The sequence below is a fragment of the Xenopus tropicalis genome, chromosome 2 (genome assembly GCF_000004195.4).
Source record: "Xenopus tropicalis strain Nigerian chromosome 2, UCB_Xtro_10.0, whole genome shotgun sequence".
Lineage (NCBI taxonomy): Eukaryota > Metazoa > Chordata > Amphibia > Anura > Pipidae > Xenopus > Xenopus tropicalis.
The window spans coordinates 155,007,610-155,031,962 of record NC_030678.2 but is presented as its reverse complement, the minus strand read 5'-3'; the positions used below and the strand labels follow the sequence as shown (position 1 = coordinate 155,031,962).

General features: G+C 41.2%; 1 protein-coding gene across 1 annotated transcript in view; it reads right to left on the bottom strand.

Moving 5' to 3' along the window:
• Nucleotides 1–24,000, bottom strand: part of flt3 (fms related tyrosine kinase 3) — a 31,135-nt gene extending 7,135 nt beyond the window's left edge. Inside the window, exons 1-19 of the mRNA XM_012957932.3 lie at nucleotides 23,901–24,000; nucleotides 22,613–22,815; nucleotides 18,047–18,162; nucleotides 17,086–17,197; nucleotides 16,184–16,344; nucleotides 14,990–15,117; nucleotides 11,683–11,845; nucleotides 10,339–10,501; nucleotides 9,541–9,644; nucleotides 7,261–7,375; nucleotides 6,201–6,370; nucleotides 5,881–5,984; nucleotides 5,329–5,461; nucleotides 5,143–5,247; nucleotides 3,835–3,945; nucleotides 2,418–2,571; nucleotides 1,875–2,002; nucleotides 720–841; nucleotides 241–363 (exon numbers count right to left, since the gene is read on the bottom strand). Coding sequence (XP_012813386.2) covers nucleotides 241–363; nucleotides 720–841; nucleotides 1,875–2,002; nucleotides 2,418–2,571; nucleotides 3,835–3,945; nucleotides 5,143–5,247; nucleotides 5,329–5,461; nucleotides 5,881–5,984; nucleotides 6,201–6,370; nucleotides 7,261–7,375; nucleotides 9,541–9,644; nucleotides 10,339–10,501; nucleotides 11,683–11,845; nucleotides 14,990–15,117; nucleotides 16,184–16,344; nucleotides 17,086–17,197; nucleotides 18,047–18,162; nucleotides 22,613–22,815; nucleotides 23,901–23,996 — 2,511 coding nt within the window. The 5' untranslated portion in view covers nucleotides 23,997–24,000. The remainder of the gene's footprint in view (nucleotides 1–240; nucleotides 364–719; nucleotides 842–1,874; nucleotides 2,003–2,417; nucleotides 2,572–3,834; nucleotides 3,946–5,142; nucleotides 5,248–5,328; nucleotides 5,462–5,880; nucleotides 5,985–6,200; nucleotides 6,371–7,260; nucleotides 7,376–9,540; nucleotides 9,645–10,338; nucleotides 10,502–11,682; nucleotides 11,846–14,989; nucleotides 15,118–16,183; nucleotides 16,345–17,085; nucleotides 17,198–18,046; nucleotides 18,163–22,612; nucleotides 22,816–23,900) is intronic.
• Nucleotides 24,001–24,353: the final 353 nt, after the last annotated feature.

Below are 24,353 nucleotides of genomic sequence, written 5' to 3'. Positions count from 1 at the left end.
CATTTTACACTTTTTTTTGAAGTCCCATCAATATACAGTATAATGTATAATGTATTTCCCAGATTTTACATTTTCTTGGATTTTACACCACTTTTTATGATCCCATTAAAAATGTAAAATAGGGGTCTTGAAATTTCCATTCCAGCTTGGACAACATTAGGGCCACAGGTTGACCACTCCTGCCCAAACCCTTTTCCCTTCCTCAAGAACAGTAGATTATAATAACAAAATGTCACTTACATTGCCTTTGACCACATAGTTTAAGTCATTCTCAATATCTCTAGCAAGTCCAAAGTCGCATATTTTGGCCACTTTCCCATTGGTTATCAGGATATTTCTTGCTGCGAGATCCCTGTGGATACACTGTGCAAGGAAATGATTGGTTATCAGAATTTTGTATTCATCCCCACTCATTGGACTATCAGTTTTCATAGCAGCAATATTAGTCCCAGGGGCCTACAGAGGTTTGTAAGGATCAGAGAAGGTTCACATGAAGCATTAAATTCTCTGGGCCGTGTATCTCAGCATATATGGGTCATTTATTTATAATCAGATATCAGGAGTTAGTTGGCATATCTGAAATTCCAATCTCTCATATAGTTTCACCCAATCTGGTACCTATGGCAAAGATCAGTCAAAATAAAATAATGAATTATACTGTACCAATAATTATTTTATCCTCAAAGAAAGAAATATATTTTAAAACCAAGTAAACTTACAAGTTTTGACTCAAGGAACTCCATCCCCTTGGCAACTTGATATGAAAAGCACAGCAGGTCTTCAAATGTCAGAACATGCAGGTCTTCTTCATCATAACATCTTGTGTTTTCATATTTGATTACTTAAGAGGGAAAAAATAATTGTGTTATGTGATAAAACACAAGCAATAATATTTTTATTTCAGATTAAAAGAAACTGGATCAAATAAAATTTACTAGTCTGCCCATTTGTTTTCAAAGATATATCTCAGGCACAGGAGAGGAGTTGGCATGGCTAGTAATGCTGCTAAACACTTCCATTCAAGGGGACAATATCACTGTTTTTGCAGTATTAAATATTCAATCATTATAACCAGTACTGGGTCAAGAGATACAGCTGCCCAAGGCAAAACCTCTTGTACTACCCCCTGCTCGTCACCCTCCATTCACTGGCCCACCTGCCCATTGGCTGGCTTGCCAAAACATCACCCCCTACCTCCTCCACCCACTTACCAGGGACCTGCTCTGCTTCCAGTCTCCCAGGAACTTGATTAAAGCCAGGATAAATTCAGAGCAGTGGGAGCAATGATTTATGCTTTATTTCACATCCTTCCATTGTGCCTTAATCACACCCCCCCCCCCTAGTTCTGGTCCTGATTATAACTTTATAGATGGAGTAGTGGTAGCTACATTTATACCTGCTCAGGGCACAGACATGACATATATCTATATATTTTAGCTGGAGACACCAAATCCTCCACAATAGATTCAGCTGGATACCAAATGCCACATTTTATAAACTAAACCCATGGCACCAGCCTAACAGTTCGGCATCTCTATAGCAGAAATGATCCAGGCCTTTAACCTTGAGCTCCCCATCTTGGAATTTGAGTGCCAGTGGCACTGCACATGCTCAGTGCGCTCTGGGCAGCTGTTGAGAAGCTAAGCTTAGGGGTTGTCTCAGTTTTCCAAGCAAAAAATTAGGTTTCCTCTCATAGTAGCTGATGCTGCAGAGATGATTAATACATTCTGATTCTAATTGCACTGGTTTGGGAGCTTCCTTATATTATGACATTTATATTGTATACACTGCATATACAGTATACTATCAGTCCAAGTGTGTAATAGCTTTTCTTTTTATTATATAAAACAATAAAGTTTTTTTGCATTTCTTACATTCTTCCTGATTGTCATTTTGTTCACAGTTTAATGAGAAATCCCATCTTTGTTGACTGTTCCCAGATACCAGTGTTCTGTTCTCGGCCATGTAAGAGCCATTGTCCAGGAGGCTTTCACGTCTCACACTAAAGACAAGTGAAGCGAGAATCACAGAAATCATTCATCTATTAAAGTCAAAATAGGTGTAATTGTATCGGGCAGAGAAAAGGAGTACATTATTCAGTATACAATCTACTGTGTAAATATCAGCTATTTATGTAACATGGGGTGGCCTATTTGTCAACATTTTCATTTGGTTCAAATATTTGAATATGTGAATTCTAAATCTTATTAAACTCAGTTTTTTTTTAATAAGCATCATTTCCAACGTTTATAGAATTTTTCTCCGTATCGCAAATCTTTTTAAAGATCTGCAAATTTTTCAGAGAAGCGAAATGGGGCAGATTCACTATTTAAAATGGGAAAACTCTATTGACGTCTAAGGGAAAAAACTGGAACTGAATTAGGAGAAACGTTTTTTGTTCTTGGATTGAATCTTACCTGGGTTTTTGGTGCTGAGTAAAATTATGGTAGAAACTAAAGTTATGGTCCTTGACAACATCTGTCCATGTTTTGTGAAATGTTTCTCGTTCATTTCTCAAATAATTTAGAAGATCTCCATGACGACAGTATTCAAAAATTAGGTAAACAGGTCCTGTTGTTGGTTAAAGAGAGTATAAATCACTATGACATGGCAGCATTATAAGCAATCAGGCTACAAAGGCTCAAGGCAGCTGTATACAAATGGGGTATAGCAGTTGTTCTCAGAACAACCCCAGCTTGGTATAAAGCATAGTAAAACTGCAGAGAATTGTCAGAGGAACTGCGTACACCAGCTATTGGACAGCCAAGGTATTCCTTTGCAGAGGCCAGCATAAAACTTAAAGGGATTCTGTCATGTGAAAAATGTTTTTTACTAAATGCATCAGTTAATAGTGCTCCTCCAGCAGAATCCTGCATTGCAATCCATTTAGACATATTCTTAGTTTCCCAAGTGCCCTCAGCCATGCGACTTGTGCTTCAGTCTCTCTTTAATGCTACAAGTTGGAGTGATATCAACGAGCAGATTACAAGATAACAGCTCACTGACACCTGCATTGCTAAAAATGCTCCCTTGCCCCACCTAGTGGGAGATATAAGAATAACACTCAATAGTAAAACACTTTCCAGCCCTGACTCCAGTTACATTGAGTAGGAGAAACCAGGTCCGGATTTGCGGAGAGGCCGCAAAGGCCCGGGTGGCACAAATTTAGGGGCGGCATGCCGCCCCGCCGCAACGAAATTTTGAAATTTTGCTCCGATACGGAGCAGTGGGGATTTCTCCCCACTGCTCCGTATGGGAGTTAAATGCCTGCTCATGCGCGCTTGCATCGACGCGGCGCGGCATGGGGGGCTTGTTCGCGCATGCGCAGGGGGCGCGAATGGGGGACGGCCTAGGGGCGGCTGCTTTTGAAATCCGGCGCTGGGAGAAACAATAGGTTAGCTGAAAGCAGTTCTAATGTGTAGCGCTGGCTCCTTCTGAAAGCTCAGACTCAGGCACAATGCACTGAGATGGCGCCTACACACCAATATTACAGGTAAAAAATAGATTTATTAGTTCAGGAATAAAATCTTAAATGGTAGAGTGAATTATTTGCAATGTACACGGCTTGGCCCACCCCTGGTGCATTTTGTAATTTAGTAATAAAATCTACACCATAAAATCATGACAGAATCCCTTTAAGCATGGTGAAGTCTGGAACAAGCTGTGTAATGTTTTACTTTTTTGTTGAACTATTTATTTTACAGACCAGACTAAGTGCTGATCACTCTTACTGTACTGAAGAATTTGCCCTTACGTGGGTCAGAAATAACATTTAAGGGTGTTTAATACAAACATACCCAATTCTCAAACAGGATAGAAGAGTAACATAATTACCTGCCGCTGTGCACGCTCCCAGCATATTGACTATGTTTTGATGGTGCCCAATTTGAGTCATCATCTTTAGTTCTGACATAAGCGCATCTTTTTCCGAACCATCAGCATTCTCTGTGAAAATAAAAAATGCCAAATATATTTTTAAACCTTATTTTGCCTGTGTATTTAGCCATGGAACCATAACAGGTCCATAGTTATAAAGGATCCTACAACACTGATTTTCTAGTCTTTCAGGGATATATAATTCTTATTTTCAGACTTGTCACATGGGAACAGGGTAACACAAGTGTTGTGATGACTATTTATAAGGGTCAAACCAGTCAAGAAAAGGACTTCCAGGTTCATAATAAACCACTTTGTGTCCACTAATGTCACTGATGTTGGAACTAGAGGTGGTTAAGGTGACTTGACTACACGTTCCTGTCCCTTTTCATGCTTATTCTTATGATGTTAAAATGTTCTTCAAAAGGTTTCACAGCAGTATCTGGCATTGGGTATGTCTTCACCATATACTAGCACATGAGCTGTACTGACACTATAAACAACCAAAACATATTCTTAAAAAGTAATAAAGTTCAGTATTGGAAATATTGAAATTGGCACCAGGTCCCTGTTAGACGTGGAAGAGGTGAATAAAATTTGTTGGGATTTTTATTGATGCACCTGAGCCCTTTTGCAGTTTGTCTTTGGATGGATTTAGGACTGTGTGATAAAGCTCCTGCTGCAATTTAAAAGCCATGTTGGTACAACCCGACAAAGAGGGTAACTGGTGTAATAGCTTTGTCCCAGTAACAGGGAGCAAAAAGCAGCCTTTGGGATCTAATTGGATGTTTCAAGGTTATAGGGAACAGACCTCCAAATAAGTATTGAAACACCAAAAAAATGTATCACTTTTGTGAAATGGTAATGCTATTAAATCCATGGCACAAATAGTTTATTTAGATGAAGCAGGGTTTTACATATGGGCTGTTCTATGTAATGTATTTTAATAGAGACTTACATTGTTGGGGGGGGGGTATATTTCTCATTTAATGAGCAATTTCAATATATCTTGGTAGAGTTGGTCAACTTAGCAATGTTTTGGGGCCCTAACATGAATTTGCAGTGGGCCCCAGTAGCCTCTAGTTAAGCCATTTCTATCTATCTACTGGGTAGAGAAGCTTAAAAATATAAAAGCTGGGGATGTTTCAGATGTAAAAAGCACACTTGTGAATATACTATATACTCATTTGAAAACTTCCTTAAGCCAGTAGAGTAGCCTTCAGTCAGCCCATAATGCATTGAACTACTGTGGATATGTCAGCATACCTTTGAGCATTTTTACAGCAACTTGAAGTGAGACCCCTGGCTTGGTAATACCATATGCGGTTGCGGTCACCACCCTTCCAAACGCCCCAGAACCTAATACTTTCCCTAGGATTAAAAATATTTAGTTAGTTTTGTGTATTATTTATTTAAATTACAAAACAATATTGGAGATTGTCATTATCGTACCAAATTCCAGATTTTCCCTAGGGAACTCCCATTTTAGATCATACTCCAAGATACTGAAATCAATGTATATGTATTCATTGTCTGATGGGCCAATGTACTGAATCATTTGTAACTGGCTTTGATAGAGGTTCTTCTGTAAACATAGGACAGAGCAATGTTCAGAAGGATTGCAAAAGGCAGCATAGATCTACTCTAAAGGTGCCCATACACGGGCCAAATCTAGCTGCCAATATTGGTCAGTGTATTGGTCAGTGTATGGGCACTACCGACGGGACTGCCTGACCGATATCTGGGCTGAAATCGGACAGATATCGATCGGGCAGGTTAAAAAATCTAGTCGGATCGTTGATGCGGTCCCCGAACCGACTTTGCCTATACCCTTCGTTATAATTCAACCGCTTGGCCCTGGGGCCAAACGATCGAATTAGCCTACACATTCCCCGATATCGCCCACCCGTAGGTGGGGATATTGGGTGAAGATCCGATCGCTTGGCGACCTCACCAAGCAAGCGAATCTTCACGTGTATGGGGACCTTTAAGCTGTATTCTTACCTTTTGGGATTTGCTATAAATCAGTGCAATTAAGAAAAGGATGCTTATTGCACAGAGACAAGTTACCACGGGAATAAAATATGAATTTTGTTTAACAATGGCTTCTGAAAAAAAAAGAGAAAAAAATAAATTATTGCATTTACTTGTTATTATTGTTATTATATTATTGTATTAAGCCTTTCTGTTCTATTAATGTATTGCTCTAATGGACAACATTAAGTACACAAGTGGTGCTATGTAAATAAAAATATACATGCATTTAGTAAGACATAAATAAGACATTTTCTTGTTGTGAATGGAAAAGTTTGGATTCGGCTTACTTATTAAAGGCATCCTTTCACAAGTCAGCCCTGCAGAATTAATTGCACAGCAACAGATCCAAAAGGTCCCTGTAATGTTTCCTATATACAGGCTGCTCCTGGATATCCAAGTGTCAGACATCCTTTCTGCTATTCCATACAAAATGCCACCAGTAATGTCTTCTGTGCAGCTTTAAACAACATGTAATTAGTTAGAAAATACATACAGACAAATCACAAAGGCAAAAATGCTTAGAAGATGCTACAGGTATGGAACCCGTTATCCAGAATGCTCAGGACCTGGGGTATTCCGGATAAGGGATCTTTCCATAATTTGGATCTCCATAACTTAAGTCTGTTAAAAATCATTTAAATATTCAATAAACCCAATAGGATTGTTTTGCCCCCCATAAGGGGTAATTATATCTTAGTTGGGATCAAGTACAGGTACTGTTTTATTATTACAGAGAAAAGGGAATCATTTAACCATTAAATAAACCCAATAGGACTGTTCTGCCCCCAATAAGGGGTAATTATATCTTAGTTGGGATCAAGTACAGGTACTGTTTTATTATTACAGAGAAAAGGGAATCATTTAACCATTAAATAAACCCAATAGGGCTGTTCTGCCCCAATAAGGGGTAATTATATCTTAGTGGGGATCAAGTACAGGTACTGTTTTATTATTACAGAGAAAAGGGAATCATTTAACCATGAAATAAACCCAATAGGGCTGTTCTGCCCCCAATAAGGGGTAATTATATCTTAGTTGGGATCAAGTACAGGTACTGTTTTATTATTACAGAGAAAAGGGAATCATTTAACCATTAAATAAACCCAATAGGGCTGTTCTGCCCCCAATAAGGGGTAATTATATCTTAGTTGGGATCAAGTACAAGGTACTGTTTTATTACTATAGAGAAAAAGGAAATAATTTTTAAAAATTATTTGCTTATAATTGAGTCTATGGCAGATGGCCTTTCCATAATTTGGAACTTTCTGGATAATGGGTTTCCAGATAAGGGACGTGCAGCCTTTAAATTTTCTGAAACTTTGTATTGTTTTTTTGTATCCAACTTACTTGGAAAGATCTTCCCTGCTTCTCTTCCATGACCAAACTGCTAATGGGTTGGCACTAGAAGTACAAGACATGTAATCTTGCATTGATCCATCAGTTTTATGTACCTCAGGTTTCTCTAAAACAGGTTGAAGACAAACACAATACATATTTTAGTAAAACAATGACAACACATTACTTGAAGACTTTAAATCTGTTGGATAAAACTAAGGGATCCCCCCCCCCATTTATATAGTGGTATAGAGCATTACGGAAGTCCCCCACATAAGCAGTGCCACCTGTTATGACAACACAATTGCACCCCTCTTTTGAAGTCTATAAGAATTTTCAACAAAGATAAGGAAGATGCCCGCATCTATGCATATAACTACATGCAAAAAATACATCAATGCAAAAATATTCTGTTTTTTTTATATTTTGCTGCCAAATTATGGGGAACATGGATACGAGGCGCTAGATCTAACACCCATTTAATAGAACATCATGCATTAGGACTGCTGAGTAATTTTGTCTGGTCATGGATTTACTGGGCTTTGTTTTTTAGGCAGTCAGCATCATACATAAATATTTTAAACTCCCAAAGGACAATGGAATTTTAAAAGAAATATTAAGTACTTGAACAGTTAGCACCATACCTTTAATACAGCATTTCTTTTTTATAAGAAGAACCATGGGACCAGATCAATATGTAAAGGTGGCCATACATGGTGCAATCCGCTTGAAATATAATGGCGGTTATATGGGCCACCGGACCAAGGACTGCATCAATGAGCTGATGTGGTCCCTGATCCAATGAGAAAATCAAACCTGCCCAATCATGATCTGGCCAATTTTAGGCCAGAAATCAACCAGGTAGGCATGTCAGGGGTGGCCATACACGGGCAGATAAGCTGCCGAATCGGTCTGAAGGACCCAAATAAGTATCTGAAATCTTCCCCTGTATGGCCACCTTAAGGAAAGGTAACTTACATTAATACTGGTGGGACCTTAGTGGCTGTAAGACTCAGAGTAAAGGAGAAAGTAAGTGGCAAGTCAGAGCAAGAGTAATACTAGGGTTAACATATGGCTTTATAGTCTAAGAGGACACAGGCAGTGGGTCTGGGAAGATTTACCAACTCCTAAAGGCAAGCATAGCAGAGGAGCCGATGAAGTAAGCAAGTCACTTGGGCTTACAGGTACTGACACCAACAGGAAAGCCAAGTGGCAACTGTGAAATGTAATATTTAGGTTCTGTCTTGGCAGCACCCAGTTCCACCTGGACCATGCCCCATTTCACCCCGATCATGCCCCCTTGTCCCGCTTCCTGCCTGCTTTGCCCAGTGCTGCCTGTTTTTATGGTTTTCTATTGTGGCAATTGTAAATACTAATACAAGTGCAAGCAGGTAATTGGTGCCTGGGTGGTGGAGGCACAAAACAGGGTGACACCCAAAAACTCTGTGTGAGCTGACTGCGGAGTGCGCAGATGTAGGCTTATCTGACAACTCACTCTTACACCCCAGCTCAGGTACCAATGGGCTCAAACAGAGCTATGCCAACACTGGGCTTTATTTACATAAAAAAATTGGGAATTTCAGGCAAAAGAGCCAAAAGATCTTACAGAGAGTTGTTTATAATGGGCAGGGCCAGAAACGAGGAAATCATATACATCAAGGGATTTGTGATTAGGAGGAATTAGCAATAAGGAGGAGCATCAGAAAACCTGATATACAGGGAACAGAATGCAAGATATACTCACAAAAAAAATAATCTATAACTTAAAAAAATAATGCTGATAGGCTGAACAACACTTGACTGGGCTAGTTTGCTTAGCATCCTTAACACCCCAAACTTGATGACTAGAATAAAATTATAATGTAACTCCCATACCATATACACATAATAAAGGCAGCACCTCCTTTACAAAAAAGGGCCAGTAAAAACACTTGTTACATTGAAAAAGAAGGTGACACTTATTTGATATCACCAAGTGGGTTATTGTTTCTAATACAGGCAAATCATCATTATATGTCAGCTTTTCCTTGTCATTACTGACCACCTAAAAAGTATTAGTCACACTGCTTGATTAGCAAAAGTGGTATCTACAGATGCATTGCTACAAAAGCAAGGTGCCCTCTACATTTAAAAAAAGTCATTGGGACCCTTTTGCCTTATACAGAGGCAGAGATGGATGAATCAATAATAATATAGATTTAGGTGCAAGGGATATAACCACCTTTTATTCAGATGTGTGACTTCTTTTACACAGAGCCTTAAATACAAACAATAAATATCAAATGAACTCACTCAGTAGATGTAAAATGAATGTTTTGTGGAGCTGCACATCTTCATTTTCTATGTAGAACGTATACTCTCCAGGCATATATTTATGGTTGCAGTACTTGGACGTGCTGTTGTTCATAAACAAGAAACAGACATTATTCTATGAATGACTCTTTCTACATTTTCACAGTACTTTATAGAGGCTATACATTCTTTACATCAGTCCCTGCCCCAGTGAGCTTACAATCTATGGTCAGTTATATTAGGAGCCAGTTAACCTGTCTGTATGTTTTTGGAGAACATACAAAATGCTTGCAGATACAGCCCTGGCCAAAAATGTACTCAGGACCCCAGCGCTGCAAGGCGGAAGTGCTACTCACTGGGTTACTGTGCTCCCTACAAATTAGATTGCATGATAGGCAATTTCCCTTAAACGTTTGACTTTGCCTGAGAGCAGCAGAAAGATAGAATTAAAAATGTTCAAAACAGATATCATGGAGTGACTATATCCCCAGTTTAGTAGGGCATGGATTGGGCCCAGTCCAAGACCCATGACCTGAGGACCATCATGCATTCTGGCTATGGTATAGGAGAAGGCAGAAGTACAATTTCAGAAAGATAGTTGGTTTTTCCAACTAAGACATACTTGTACAAAGTCTTATCCTAGCCTAGTTTATGGTAAGGCTTTTTGCCGCCCCTGTTTACTTCAGTAGCGCTGCCGCCTGAGGTGAGCTTCTCAACTCGCCTCATGGTTGCAGAAATTAGCTTTAGCCAAGCCAACAGTATAAGCAGTGCTGGGCCCAATCACAGTGCTGTAATCACCTTGCTCCCTCCGTAGTGTTTTCACATGGGAAATGGCTGGACTGGTAAAGCCACGTACACCGTGCTGCTGGGTATGCTTCGAATGTTACATGGAAACAAAACTCTTTGCTCTGGTCAATAGTGTACTCTTCCCTTGAAGTATTCAGGCGAATGAAACCTTTATCTATAAGAGAAGAAAAGGACTGTTGATGGCAAAACATAAAGCAACTCCAAGTATCCCTAAAATGATATGAAATCTAACACTGCATTTTCCTTACTGTGTTATGTACTGAGAAGACAATTGGTTTATGATTCTATATTTTATCTGGTTTATTTTGTTTTCTACTGTGACTTTTTTTGGCAAGTACATGTGTCCCTGTAATATAGCTTCTTCCTCTTTGCCAACCACCTGCTTCCCAGCTCAGCCTCCTCCTAGGTCTCTACTCAAAACCAGTAGCCCCTGAAACTCATCTGTGGCCCCATTGGTCATGACACAGAAGTTCAAAAAATGTTCTCATCTATGTAATTACATGGAAAATTTTATGTGCCGGCCATCTTTTGCTGTGTGCACTGATGTTAAAACTTGATTTTACACAGAATCACAACCAATTCTTTTCAGCGGCTCTTACTCACATTCTCTCTGACATACAGGGTCAGACTGGGCTGCTGGGATACCGGGAAAAATCCCGGTGGGCCCCGGCTCTAGTGGGCCCTGGTGGCCCAGACCCGACCCTGTCTCCTGCGTTCCACCATCCTGCGCTCCCCCTGCCCGACTGCTCCTGCCACGACGTGTTGAATTTACGCGCTTGGGGAAGGACGTCGGGTGGGGGGCCCTGCGAGGGGGGTTAGGGGGGCCCCTCCGGGGGGGGAGGCAATGGCGCGGGCCCTGGTGGGCCCTTCACCCCCCAGTCCGACCCTGGTGACATACTTAATGATACACTCCTAAGGGTCTTTACCAGTTATTCAAAACCCTGCTCAGTCAAGTCTGTACTAAAATCGAAAGCAGTGTGTAAAATGGCGTTTTTGCGAATGTTTAGTGCTGCTCGCAATGTAATACTTTTCACTAAACATTTATTACATTGCGAAAGGTGTGCTTGAAGGTGCAGAAGAAAATAGCAACTTTTTCATTAAGAAGTTTTATGACATACAATGTGCAAGCGCAAAATTTGTTGCATTTGTCCCATTGCGACAGTTTTTTCCAATAGCGACACATATTACAATTCCCATTTATCTTCTATTTCCTTATTACTTTGGTTGGCAAATTCAGATAGAAAACTATTGGGGAAAACAACTTGGCGTTTCTTTGTTATAGAGAAACTGACAGCAATGCAAGGAAAAACATGTAGCTCTAAAATGAAACAGTACCTAAGAGGATAACCTGGACTGACTTGCTTTGTTGGTGGGTTGAGGAACAGGTATAAATGCCGCTGTTTGCTTTCTTTATCTGTGAAGATGTTGCGAATAAGACTCTGACCATACGTGACTCTTGTGGGCTTCGAACATATGACGTTTTTTCAAAGGTGTGCAGCTATATTCAATATATGAATAAATAGATTAATAGAAACCTCCCTCCTCTCCCTGCATTACATTTTAGTGACTCATAATCAGGCAGTCAAAAGGAAAAACAGTAGTATACACTTAAATAATATCACAAATACTGCATATATATATATAGGACTGGCCAAACATTATATGGACAAACAATCCCCGTTTTGGTTAATGGGAGGGCATTGCTTGGTAGCTTAATGCACAGAGTGTCTTAATGTCCTATATACATTGATAATGGGTGAGTGCAGAGGATCTCTTGTTGCTCTCTGTATGAATTTTGTGGTCACAACCTCATTGCACTCCCTCCTAATAATTTAAAATTTAGTGGTGAGCACGACTTTCCCTTGTTTGCTATAGTTAGCACTGGCAAGATTCATGTTGTAGCTCCCACGCTTCCCAACTACAGTCAGGTGATCCCAGTGGAGCCAATAAAAGGGCAACTATTTGGGGGTTTTAACCTTGAAAGAAAATAAGTTGCAGGTAAAACTCAGTCCCTTTGTTAAATGTATATTGAAGCAGTAGAATTCCTAATGAATCAGATAAAAGTGAGTGTAGGACTGACCAGACCGGGAATTACTGACGCAGTTGGCCAGCTTGAAGTATATTGCAATATATGGACAAACAATCCCTGTTTTGCTTAAAGGGGAGGGTATTGCCTGGTAGCTTAAAAGAGAAGGAAAGGTAAAAATCACTGGGGGGTGCCAAATGTTAGGCACCCCCCCCAGTGATTGCAAATGCTTACTTGTTACCCCGGGCTGGTGATAAAACCACACCAGCCCAGTGTAGCTGCGAGCGAGTGTTTCCTCTTTCGTCTGAATCCCAGGGCAAACGCATGCGCAGTAGAGTGAAAAAGTTGTTCGGCTTTTCACTCTACTGACAGAAGGAAGAGGAAACACTCGCTCGTAGGTACCCGGGCTGGTGAGATTTCGCATAACAGGGGAACCAGCCCGGGGTAAAAGCTAAGTGCTTACAGTCACTGGGGGTGCCTAACATTTTTCTTCTCCTTTAATTCACAGAATGTCTTAATGTCCTATAAATTGATAATGGGAGAGTGCAGAAGATCTCTTGTTGCTGTATATATATATATATATATATATATATATATATATATATATACAGTATATACAGTGTATACATATATACAGTATATACCCAACACCCCAGTCAGGTTTGTACATGGACATAAAGGGCCTGACTCTGTAACCTGTTGGTGATCCACAGTAATTAAGAAGTAAAGTAGGGCCAAGTGCAAGATTCTCTGCTTGACTAATACCTAAAGGCTCTAGGACACCTTTGCTTTAAATTTAACATGATGTAACAAAAATACTGCTTTTTCTGTTAACCAGGAAACACCAAGCTGATCCAGGTCCAGGTCCAAAAGTCAACAATGCTTCTTGGCTTAAGTCCTGGTCCAGGACTTAAGTTTGGAATCCTGTTGTTTGTTGCAGTGTATAAATGAGGCTGATCAGTGATGGGATGCCCATTGACTTCAATGCATTTTGCAAATTTTTGCCATTTCACAAATAAACACAGGCCAAGAATCAGCCCCAACCTGGCATCAGCCTTTCCCAATGCTTGCACCCTGAGCCATTACATCAGCTCAGCAGCAGTCAAAGATCGTATTTTTGCACCAAAAATCTGCTCCGTGTCCCTGCACCGGGGCCAACACAAACGCTCCGGAGGCAGGCACAGGAAAAGGCTAATGCCAGCATAGGGGCTGATTCTTGGCCTGTGTTTATTAGGCTAAATGTAAAACATACACCGTCTCCATTTAGGCTAATGTCCCACAGTGAGATTTAGTCGCTGTGATTTTTAAAAAGCGAGTTCCAAAGTCTTTTACTAGCAAACAATTACTAGAGATTTCAACAACGGAGCGATTCTATTTTCCACAAATCCAGAGGGTTGATTCACTAAAGTGTGATAATGCTTATCGCATGTTTTTTTGCGTTAAAATAGACACGAAAAAAGTATTATCGCATGCGTTAAGTCGCATATCACGTGGGTTAATTAGCGCGCAACCACATGCATTAATTTTACCGCATTGCGTTAATTAGCGCGCAGAAATAATACTAACGCATGATTCACAAACACTTAGATGCGCTAAATATCGCATTAGTCTATGCAAAAATTAACACCTACTTGGGGCAGGCGGTAATTATAGAAAAGTACAGTTCATGAGCTTTTGGCAACACAATATCGACTTTGCAGTGGGATTTATTCAAGTCTGTGTTAGAGTGATGCAGCCTCCAGTTTGCAGGGAAATGGGCATTTTCAAAAAAAGTAGTTTTATGAACGTAATGCTGTGTATGGCTAATATGACGACAAGTAGCGCGCTGCGTTAATTAGCGTGCGTTGCATCAAATACCGCACGAAAATAGTCTTCGCGACTTAAATAACGCAAACAGCATCGCGTGTAAATTAATGCAAATATCCTTTTAGTGAATCGTGCGTTATAATGCGAAAAATAAGACACGATAAAATTTTTACCGCATGCTATAAAAAGTGATCGTTTTAACGCACCTTAGTGAATCAGCCCTCAGGTGTCATATTCCCCACCCACAATTAAAATTGACATTTAGTGCAATGGGGGAATCGCAGCGACTTCCTGCTCAGTGGGTTTTACTTTCAGCGATTCCAATAGTTTTGAATGACAATGCTTTCTTGTAAAATCGCTTGAAAAAAGGTCTCATAGTGATTCGGAGTATCGTCGGTTCTCTCTATGTAGAGACAAAACTTTTTAAAAATCGCAGCGACTAATCTCTCCATGGGACATTAGCCTTAAATTGCAAGCTCTAAGGGCAATGACAAACGAGGAGATTAGTCGCCCGCGACAAATCTCCCTTTTCGCGGGCGACTAATCTCCGAAATACCATCCCACCCGGCTAGAATGTAAATCGCTGGTGGGATGGCATACGCGCCGCAGCGATTTGCCGTTTAAGATTCTAGCTGGTGGGATGGCATTTTGCGCGGCGACTAATCTCCCCGTCTGCTACGGCCCTAATGAGCAGGGTTCCTGTATCAGTGTTTGCGTATAATCGGTTTGTTTGATGTGTACACCCCTCTACTGTGTATAATCAGTATGTGTTAATAATAATAAATAGAACTAGAATTACAGGTCACTTACCTTATCTGTACTGTTAGAGGACCATTTTACACCAAATTTAAAGGATTCATGTATAGCACGACACCTTATAATAAAGGGCTCCCCAACCGTAACAGATATTTTGGGTAGGTCTCTCTCAGAATTAAGGTCTGCCAGAAGGGAAAGTAAACATGTCTGTATAAGCCATAGATATCATTAGAAACTCTATGAGTACAGTAACAAAATGTAAAATATTGCCTATGCTTTGTCTGCCTCTTCTGAACTGAACTTCCCACCACTATTTCATCGACTGATTGGTCCTATTTACACAATGATTTTAAAAACATGGGATTTATTAAAGGCATTCCTAATTCAAAAATGTTTGTTGTTTTGGAGAATAGATTTGATAGCCAAAGGTTAATGTTCTCTTGCTTAAGAAAGACTATAAACAAAGTTTGGATCCATTATCAGGAAATCTGTAATTCAGGCCATCTCCTACAGAGCTCATTTTAATCAAATAATTCAGCATTTTAAAACATGTTTGTTTTTTCTCTGTAATACGTGACTTGTACGTGATACCAAGTAAGATATAATTAATCCTTATTGTAGCCAAAAATATCCTACTGAGTTTATTTAATGTTTAAATGATCTTTTTTTAGTAGACTTAGGGTACGAAGATCCAGGTCACGAGCATTCATAATAACAGGTCCCATACCTGTATGATTATACTAGAGATAAAGAAAAGTGGGTTTCACATGACTGGCATTAATGATATAGAACAGTGATCCCCAACCAGTGGCTCGTGAGCGACATGTTGCTCTCCAACCCCTTGGATGTTGCTCCCAGTGGCCTCAAAGTAGGTGCTTTTTTTAATTCCTAGCTTATGGGCAAGTTTTGGTTGCATAAAAACCAGATGTACTGCCAAACAGAGTCTTCTGTAGGTTGCCATTCCATATAGGGGCTGCCAAATAGCCAATTACAGTCATTATTTGGCACCCCAGGAACATGTTTTATGCTCATGTTACTCCCCAAGTCTTTTTACATTTGAATGTGGCTCACGGGTAAAAAAGGTTGGGGACCCCTGATATAGAAGAATTACTTGCAGTACAGTGCAATGGCAGAGGCTATTATTTTGTTCTTGTATTATTATGATTACATTTATTTTATGCCCATTCACAACACAAGCAGCAAGGAATTTTATGGAACACAACATACATATCTGACAGTTCTTATTACCTAATGTATACATTTGGGTACATTCTGTGCCAAAGGCATTAGTTGCACAACACCAAATATATTCTTCCAGCAGAAAGCGAGAATCCAGTTCATTCATTACTCTGTGACTGCCATCAGTGTTGGTGCCATTGTACTGGTGTGTGCCATTCTTGATTTCATACCTGCGGACATCAGTTACAACAATGCTTTGTGTTATTATCACGTTTATGCATATACACAAGACCTGTAATTTCCTCAGTGCACAGTGCTAGCAAGATTAAATACCATTCACCACCCATTGGGCGTAGTGGGTGGCCAGAAACTCTGATTTAAAAATTGGAGTTTTGGCTCTTTAAGTTACTAAGAGTGGCTTTTTACTGACCCTGGTAACTTGCTAGGAGCCAGGGTCAAACCAGGCCCTGCTGACCCAGACCCGATCCCCACTGGTAAGTACTGGCACTCCACCACTGACCTCCCTCCCCCGATCATGGTGTGGTAAGTATGAGGTATGCATGCTTGTGGGGGGGGGGGTTGGGGCTCCTGGGGGGTGTGGAAGCCCTGGTGGGCCCTGCACCCCAGTCCAATTCTGCCAGTCGCTGCCACCTGAGGTGGGTTTCTCAATGCAGCAGTGCCACTGTGGGCCCGGTGTCCAACTTATTGGCATCTACATTGAAGGTACATTTATAATACTGTCCCGGCCTTGGCAGGTGTTTTACCAGCTGGGCCAGTAAAATACAGGCCAGGTGGCAACCCTACTAGAGGCTCATGTGGCTTGGAGCAAAATTTAGGCAACAGTAATAAATCTACTCAATAAATCTACCCCATAGTTTTAATTTAGTTCCCCTTAAACACAGCTTGCTTACATGTATGAGACAGTAAATACTAGCTCACTGATCTACTTGACAAGGAAAATCTTATGATACCTGCCGTGGGGGGATGAGGGCATTAACCAATAAACAGTGGGTTCAGGGTATCCATCAGATATGCAGCACACAGTTCCCTGAGATTCTGTGAAAAATGGTTTCCTTGGTTTGCCTGAAATAAAACAGAAAAAAATCATGGTCTGATCCCACAGAAATAATGACTTAATCAACCCCCAAAGGAACCGTGGATATTATCCAAAGGTAATAACTCAAGTATTATATAGTTTATATATAAATCCGTTTCAAAACAAGTTTGTATTTTTTCCACGTTTATTCAAAATATAAGGTGATTTATTTCTGAATTAAAAAAATCTGAAAATCTGAATGTTGATAAATTCCCCCCAAAATGTTAGGTAGAGTGAATGCACTACCATCACCCCCTGAATGATACACAAGTTAAGAGGTGGGTAAGGGAGAGAGTGAGGATACCTCTTCACCTCTTGTATCGGTTACTGATTGCTTTATATGTTACTCTGTATGTCCAATGTATGAAACCCACTTATCGTACAGCGCTGCGGAATATGTTGGCGCTATATAAATAAATGATGATAATAATAATAATACCTACATACCTCCCCTGCCTGCCCCCCCCCCCCCATATGAATAATGCTGCTGAGTATAGGCAACACTGTATTCAAAGGGGATGCCCCCAGGATGCAAAAGTGCAAAAACACGTCCCAAACAACCTTGTCTGCACACTTTGTTACAGTTTGTAAATGACCCCATTTCTCTTCAGTTTTTACCTTTTTTTCAGTGCCAGCCACAGCTCGTGGTGCCTAGCAATGCCACTGGGAAAGGGAGGAAAGTAAAGGTACTGGCAGACTGGTACTTCTGTGTCAGCACCAAAGACTGCAAGATCTAATGGTTCATTATGCCCTTGTCTAGGAAAGCATTTCATTCCTGGGTGCAGTTAATTATAGCAGTGCGATAAAAAGTATGTTTAATTAGGTGGCTTACTTACCTTTAACCTTTAATTCAATATGCACAGAGTAGCTGACATTGTTATTGTTAATGAGGAGTTTATATTCCCCGGAGTCTTTCTCTGACATTCTTACTAGTTCCAAAGAAACGACGAGGCTGCAGAAATACAACGTTGTGCATAAAAAGTGAACATTTCCTCTGTATATATTCAAGAGAAGATGTTCTATATATTGGAAACTATATACTGTATATATATATATATATCTATAGGAAACTGATCTGTCACATATGAGTAGTATCCACAGTAATTGCAAAAGGATTTAGTTTAGAACATTGGACATACTGATGTAGGGGATCAGAGAACCCTGTCCCCTCTTTCTCAGTCTGTGATCTCATCCAGCCTAGCTACAGCCTGGGGAGGGATCCGGTTGGCTGGCTGCCCCAGTGCACGTCTGGGAGAGGTGTGCCTAAGCTTTGGAGCCAAAAATCTAGGGGCGGGCCCAGCAGCTTATAAAGGGAGCCCCTGCTGTTGTTTGCCAGAGTTGAAAGAGATACAGTGTGAGCAGCCATATTGTGTGTTAGACTTGAAAGAATAAAAGTCTGCTGGGCTGCCAGGAAGGAATCAGTCCTCTGTGGTGTCTCTAGTGTGTGTCCCCTGCTGTGAACAGGTATTGCTCATTTGCCTGCTATGTGGGAGCAGCCACCTTTATAAAGGGAAGGTACTCTGGGCAGGTAGCGCTACCTGGGGGGACTAAAGAGCTCTTGGGGAAGGGACTGAACTAACCTAAGGGTTGTGGTTTATCCGGATCCAAGTGGGGATTGGGCATCTATAGAGACTGTCTGTGCCAGCTGTGGATAAACTACATCGGTTCCTCAGAGCAGGAAAATAAGTTATACATAAAGTGTTAACTTCCAACTCCAACAGTTATATAAAGTTTAACATTTCTGCCAAACCTGTGTGTGATTATTTCCTAGTGGAAATCCCCTAGAGGTGTGTTCCTCAGTGTCCACTAGGTGGAGGCACTGCGCTGTTCCCAGTTCCCAGTATCAATATTCTTTGAGAACACACATCTCCTGAAAATACAGCCCATATATAAGTGAATGTGCCAAGAAAGGGTTACATTTTGGAGGCACTGCTGAGAGTCTATTGGGAAGCTGGGAATGTTGGATGAAAGCATGGCTGCACATGAAACCCCACAAACTGTTCGTCAGTGGTGCAATGCTTTGGGACTTAACCCCCGGAAGGTTGCTGTTGTGGGGCCCATGATGCCAAGAGTAAAGGAAGATTCTATTTATGAAATCCTTGATGGGGAGCCCATATTTTTCCGCCCAAGGGTGGCTGCGTCACGGCGAGATTCTGCCGGGGTTCTGCTGAATGTCCTTATAGACAGCCCCAGAGAGATAGACCGTGAGAGGGTTCCCCCTGATATTGATGCGGGAGATGAAGGGCCATGGAAGGTTGTTCTGCCAGATCTGTCTGATGACGCAGATGATTTAACTACCCATGTTGACACCCTTGTTTCCCAGTTTGCAGTTACAGCACCGGGAGGTGTGCTGCCCAGTAAGAGACTGTTTGATTCGCCAGCTGAACAGAGTCAAGTAAAGCAATGTCCATCCAGTGAGAGCGTGGTCTCCAAGGGGAGTCGGCCTAGCTCGGGAGGCCAGCTGGATACCCCTGATATTGTGAGTGCGCTGGGACTACTGACTGACCAACTGACTCAGCTGGCCTGGAATGGTAATTTTAAAAGACTTAAAGTGTTTTCAGGTGCAGATCCGGTACCCTCGGGTGAGGACTCATTTGAGAGTTGGAGAGACTCCACTGTGGTGTCCATGAGAGATTGGACCGGCCCTGAGGCAACCATGAGAAGGAAGATCCTTGAGAGCCTTCGCTGCCCTGCTGTGGATGTGGTAAAATCCTACCTAGTTAGTCACCCTGATGCTACTTCAGGCGACCTGATAGAAGTCCTAGAGGTGACGTTTGGCCCTGTAGCAAGTACTACAGAGATGCTCCACAACTTCCACTCTACCTTCCAGAAAGAGAAGGAAGCCCTGTCTGCCTATCTGGTGCGGGTGGAGCAAGGCCTGAGATTGCTGGTGAGTCGTGGGGTAATCCAAAGCTCTGAAATGGATTCCCTGAGGATTCGCCAAATGAGGAGAGGGACTTTAAATAGTGACCCTGTTGCCGTGACAATTAGAGCTTACTACCAGGATACACTAACCCCTGGCTATGTTGCTCTGATGGAGAGAGTTCGGCGGGAGGAGGCTGATGCCTATGTGAGGGTGAGGAGGAGTTCCACCCTAGGGCATGCAGAGAAGTCCCCTGCTAATGAAAAGCTGCTGGAGGAAAATAAGAGACTTCGCAAAGAGTTGGAAGCGTTTAAAGCTCAACTGTCTGAGAGAGCCAAAACCCCAACTGAGACGAGGAAACCTCCAACGTGCTACCGGTGTGGCAGGATAGGCCACATACAGCCAAACTGCCCTGTTCCTGATGAGGTTCAGGTCCAGTCTGCACTGTGTAAAGTACGCCGGCGGCGTAAGAGACTTCCAGGGAAATGTTACAAGTGCCATGTGATGGGTCATCAGGCCCGGAACTGTAAGACTTACAAAGGCCCAACAGTACAGAAATCCTACTATGAGCCTTCCATATCTAAAAGTGACTCCCCTGAAGGAGATGAGGGGTTGAGTCAAAGGGAGACCGCTGTTGAGAACCCTGTGGAGTGTTGTACTGTTTCTGAGTGTAAGGAGGTACGGCAAGCGAGGCCGTTGCCGGTTTTTCCAAGGGGAGAATGTAGGGGATCAGAGAACCCTGTCCCCTCTTTCTCAGTCTGTGATCTCATCCAGCCTAGCTACAGCCTGGGGAGGGATCCGGTTGGCTGGCTGCCCCAGTGCACGTCTGGGAGAGGTGTGCCTAAGCTTTGGAGCCAAAAATCTAGGGGCGGGCCCAGCAGCTTATAAAGGGAGCCCCTGCTGTTGTTTGCCAGAGTTGAAAGAGATACAGTGTGAGCAGCCATATTGTGTGTTAGACTTGAAAGAATAAAAGTCTGCTGGGCTGCCAGGAAGGAATCAGTCCTCTGTGGTGTCTCTAGTGTGTGTCCCCTGCTGTGAACAGGTATTGCTCATTTGCCTGCTATGTGGGAGCAGCCACCTTTATAAAGGGAAGGTACTCTGGGCAGGTAGCGCTACCTGGGGGGACTAAAGAGCTCTTGGGGAAGGGACTGAACTAACCTAAGGGTTGTGGTTTATCCGGATCCAAGTGGGGATTGGGCATCTATAGAGACTGTCTGTGCCAGCTGTGGATAAACTACATCGGTTCCTCAGAGCAGGAAAATCAGTTATACATAAAGTGTTAACTTCCAACTCCAACAGTTATATAAAGTTTAACATTTCTGCCAAACCTGTGTGTGATTATTTCCTAGTGGAAATCCCCTAGAGGTGTGTTCCTCAGTGTCCACTAGGTGGAGGCACTGCGCTGTTCCCAGTTCCCAGTATCAATATTCTTTGAGAACACACATCTCCTGAAAATACAGCCCATATATAAGTGAATGTGCCAAGAAAGGGTTACACTGATGATATGGTTATATGGCTGATGTTGGTTCTGTTAGCAGTTTATATCATTGTTCTACAAGTACTATAATGTAGAATTCATTTGCAGAGCGCTTATTATAGTATTTGATTGAGGTGGTGATATTAAAGGGGTGGTTCACCTCTAAGCTAACTTTTAGTATGTTATAGAATGCCATTTCTAAGCGATTTTTCAGTTGGTTTTTTAATTATTTGCCTTCTTCTTGCAACTCTTTCCAACTTTTAAATGGGGGTCACTGACCCCAGCAGCCAAAAAAAACTATTGCTCTGTGAGGCTGCCGTTTTATTGTTATTGTTACGTTTTGTAACTTTTTTCTATTTAGCCCCTCTCCTATTTATATACCAGCCTCTCATCCCAACCACTCCCTAGTTGCTAAGGTAACTTGGACCCTAGCACCAAATAACTTCTGAAACTCCAAACTGTTGAAATCCTGAACTGAAAATGAAATAACTAAAAACAAATTATAAAAAATGAAGACCAATTGCAAACTTACTCAGAATAGTACTCTCTACATCATACTAAAAGTTAACTCACACATTTACTAACATTCTATTTTTTTTAACAATTCAGATTTTTTTGCGGCAAAATACAATTTTGCTGTGGAAAAAAAAGACTTATTATACAACAAAACCGTGACAAATCCGAAAGTAAAAATACGCCATCTAAAAGTTGTAGAAGCCAATGGAAGGTTTTGTTTTTACAAATGAAAGATCTTTCTATGCTTTGTGGTTTTAGAAGTTTTTGGGGTTTTTATGACACTTTTTATGCATTTGTGCGACAATACGGAAAGTCACGGTTTTCGGGTTTTTTCTTTTTTTCCGTTCATGCTTTTTCAAGTCGGATCTTTTAATAAATGTGTAGACATTCATAGTTTTAGAGAAAATGGGTTTAGTTGTGGTTTAACAAACCTCTAAAACCACAAAAATGAGAATGTTAATAACTGTTTCCCTGGAGGTTCTCCTGTGTGTACATATTATATTACAGAGTGATTCATATGATCAATATAAGAACTTCTCTCCTTACCTGCTGTTCCCATTCTGTAACACTCTGCATGGCGCGCTGTTGTCTCGGAGAACCCAGGCACAAGATACAATCCCACTTACATTCTGGGTCACTTCCAGTGTTACAGAGTCAAATACATTTACTTCCACGGGCAGTTTTGCTCTGGTGACATTTTCTGAGTTCCAGTAACAGCCTAAGTCAGTTGCTTTTCTCATATTAGAAATCTACATTTAATGGTAAAAAAAATGAACAGAATGGGAAATAGATTATATTTTAAAAAAATCTATGAGAACTACAGCAATAAGTGTCATGTAGTGCCTATAGAATGGAAATGTGGAATTATATATAAAGCACTTCTATATATGTAGCAAGCATATAAGGACAGTGCCCAACCGCTGTGCCTCATTAATGAATGCAGGCAGAGCGGTATTCATGGGAATTGATATTGGAGCACAAAAACCTGCAGCAATTCATTTAGCCTGCACGGCAGGGGCTAAAGTGCTTCACTGCTAAACAGCCTTGTAGCATCAGTTTTCCCTGCAGATGTAACCTCCCCTTTTGCTAGTATTTGATGATGTCCCACAACCCATAAGCTTCGCTTCTCAACAGCAGCCCAGAGCACACTGAGCATGTGCAGTGTCACTGACTCCCAAAGGTGGTCTAACAAAATCCAAGATGCGGAGCTGCTGTGGACAACTTGAAGGCCTGAATCATAACTGTTATAGGGTTGCTGAACCTGTGGGCTGGTACTGAAAGTTCAGTATATAAAATAAAGTATACCATTTCTAGCCATATTTTTTTAAAGTTTAGTTCTACTTTATGCAACTGTCCTTTCCATCTGGAAACTGGCTAATTGGATAATAAGTATCGGAGTGGATATTGTGAATATTTACAGTGAGCCATGAAGTAGCCATTAAATACAGTATCATAAAGAGAAAAAAAGTTGCAACAAGTAGCCCCACTTTCCAGCCTAGATGTTGGTTCCAAGTATATTCCCCCCTCAAAAGTTCTGGCTTCATTAGAAAATGAGGCCAAATGAGTCACACAATATGTGGACAGCTGGTCCCTGTAGGAACCCTAGAGGAAAAAAAGTATATCTGTTGTCCTTACATATAAAATAACCCCAAATCCTCCCTGATGAGATTATAATGCAACAGTTTCCACATCATTTTGGAAAAAAAGCCTAACTGGGATACTAACAATGGAATATGACATTTTAATGATACATCTTTGAGACAAAAATATATAGTGCAAAGTGCTTGATTTGTGAAAAAAATATATAAAAGCAGGAGTATATGCTCATACTTACCATTGCTGCTGGTTGTGCTAGTGTGGAGTCCTTTATGATGTTACAGCTGATTGCCAAAGAGCTTTGGTTCCTAACCACGCACAACAGAGTTAGCATGATGGCAACTGAAAAACAAGAGCACAGAAAAGCTATATGAATATACACATGTGTAAGTTGCTTAAGAAATCCATGGTATGACCTCACTAAACAAGTGGATCCCCAGGCCAATGAGAGTATAATAACAGAGGCCCATGCTGCTGCAGATCTACTGTCTGATGCATTTCATGTCCAAAGAGATTTTCTAATATGCACAGTCAGTGTATTACCAACTTTAAGCCACATTTCTGTCAGGCGAAACCATCAGGAGGGTATATACACAAGTCAATAAGCTGCTACCTTGGCCCCAAGGTGCCAAGTTACATTGCTTTGAAAAAAGACCATCAAGTTCAACCCTTCCAAGTGAACCCAGCTCAC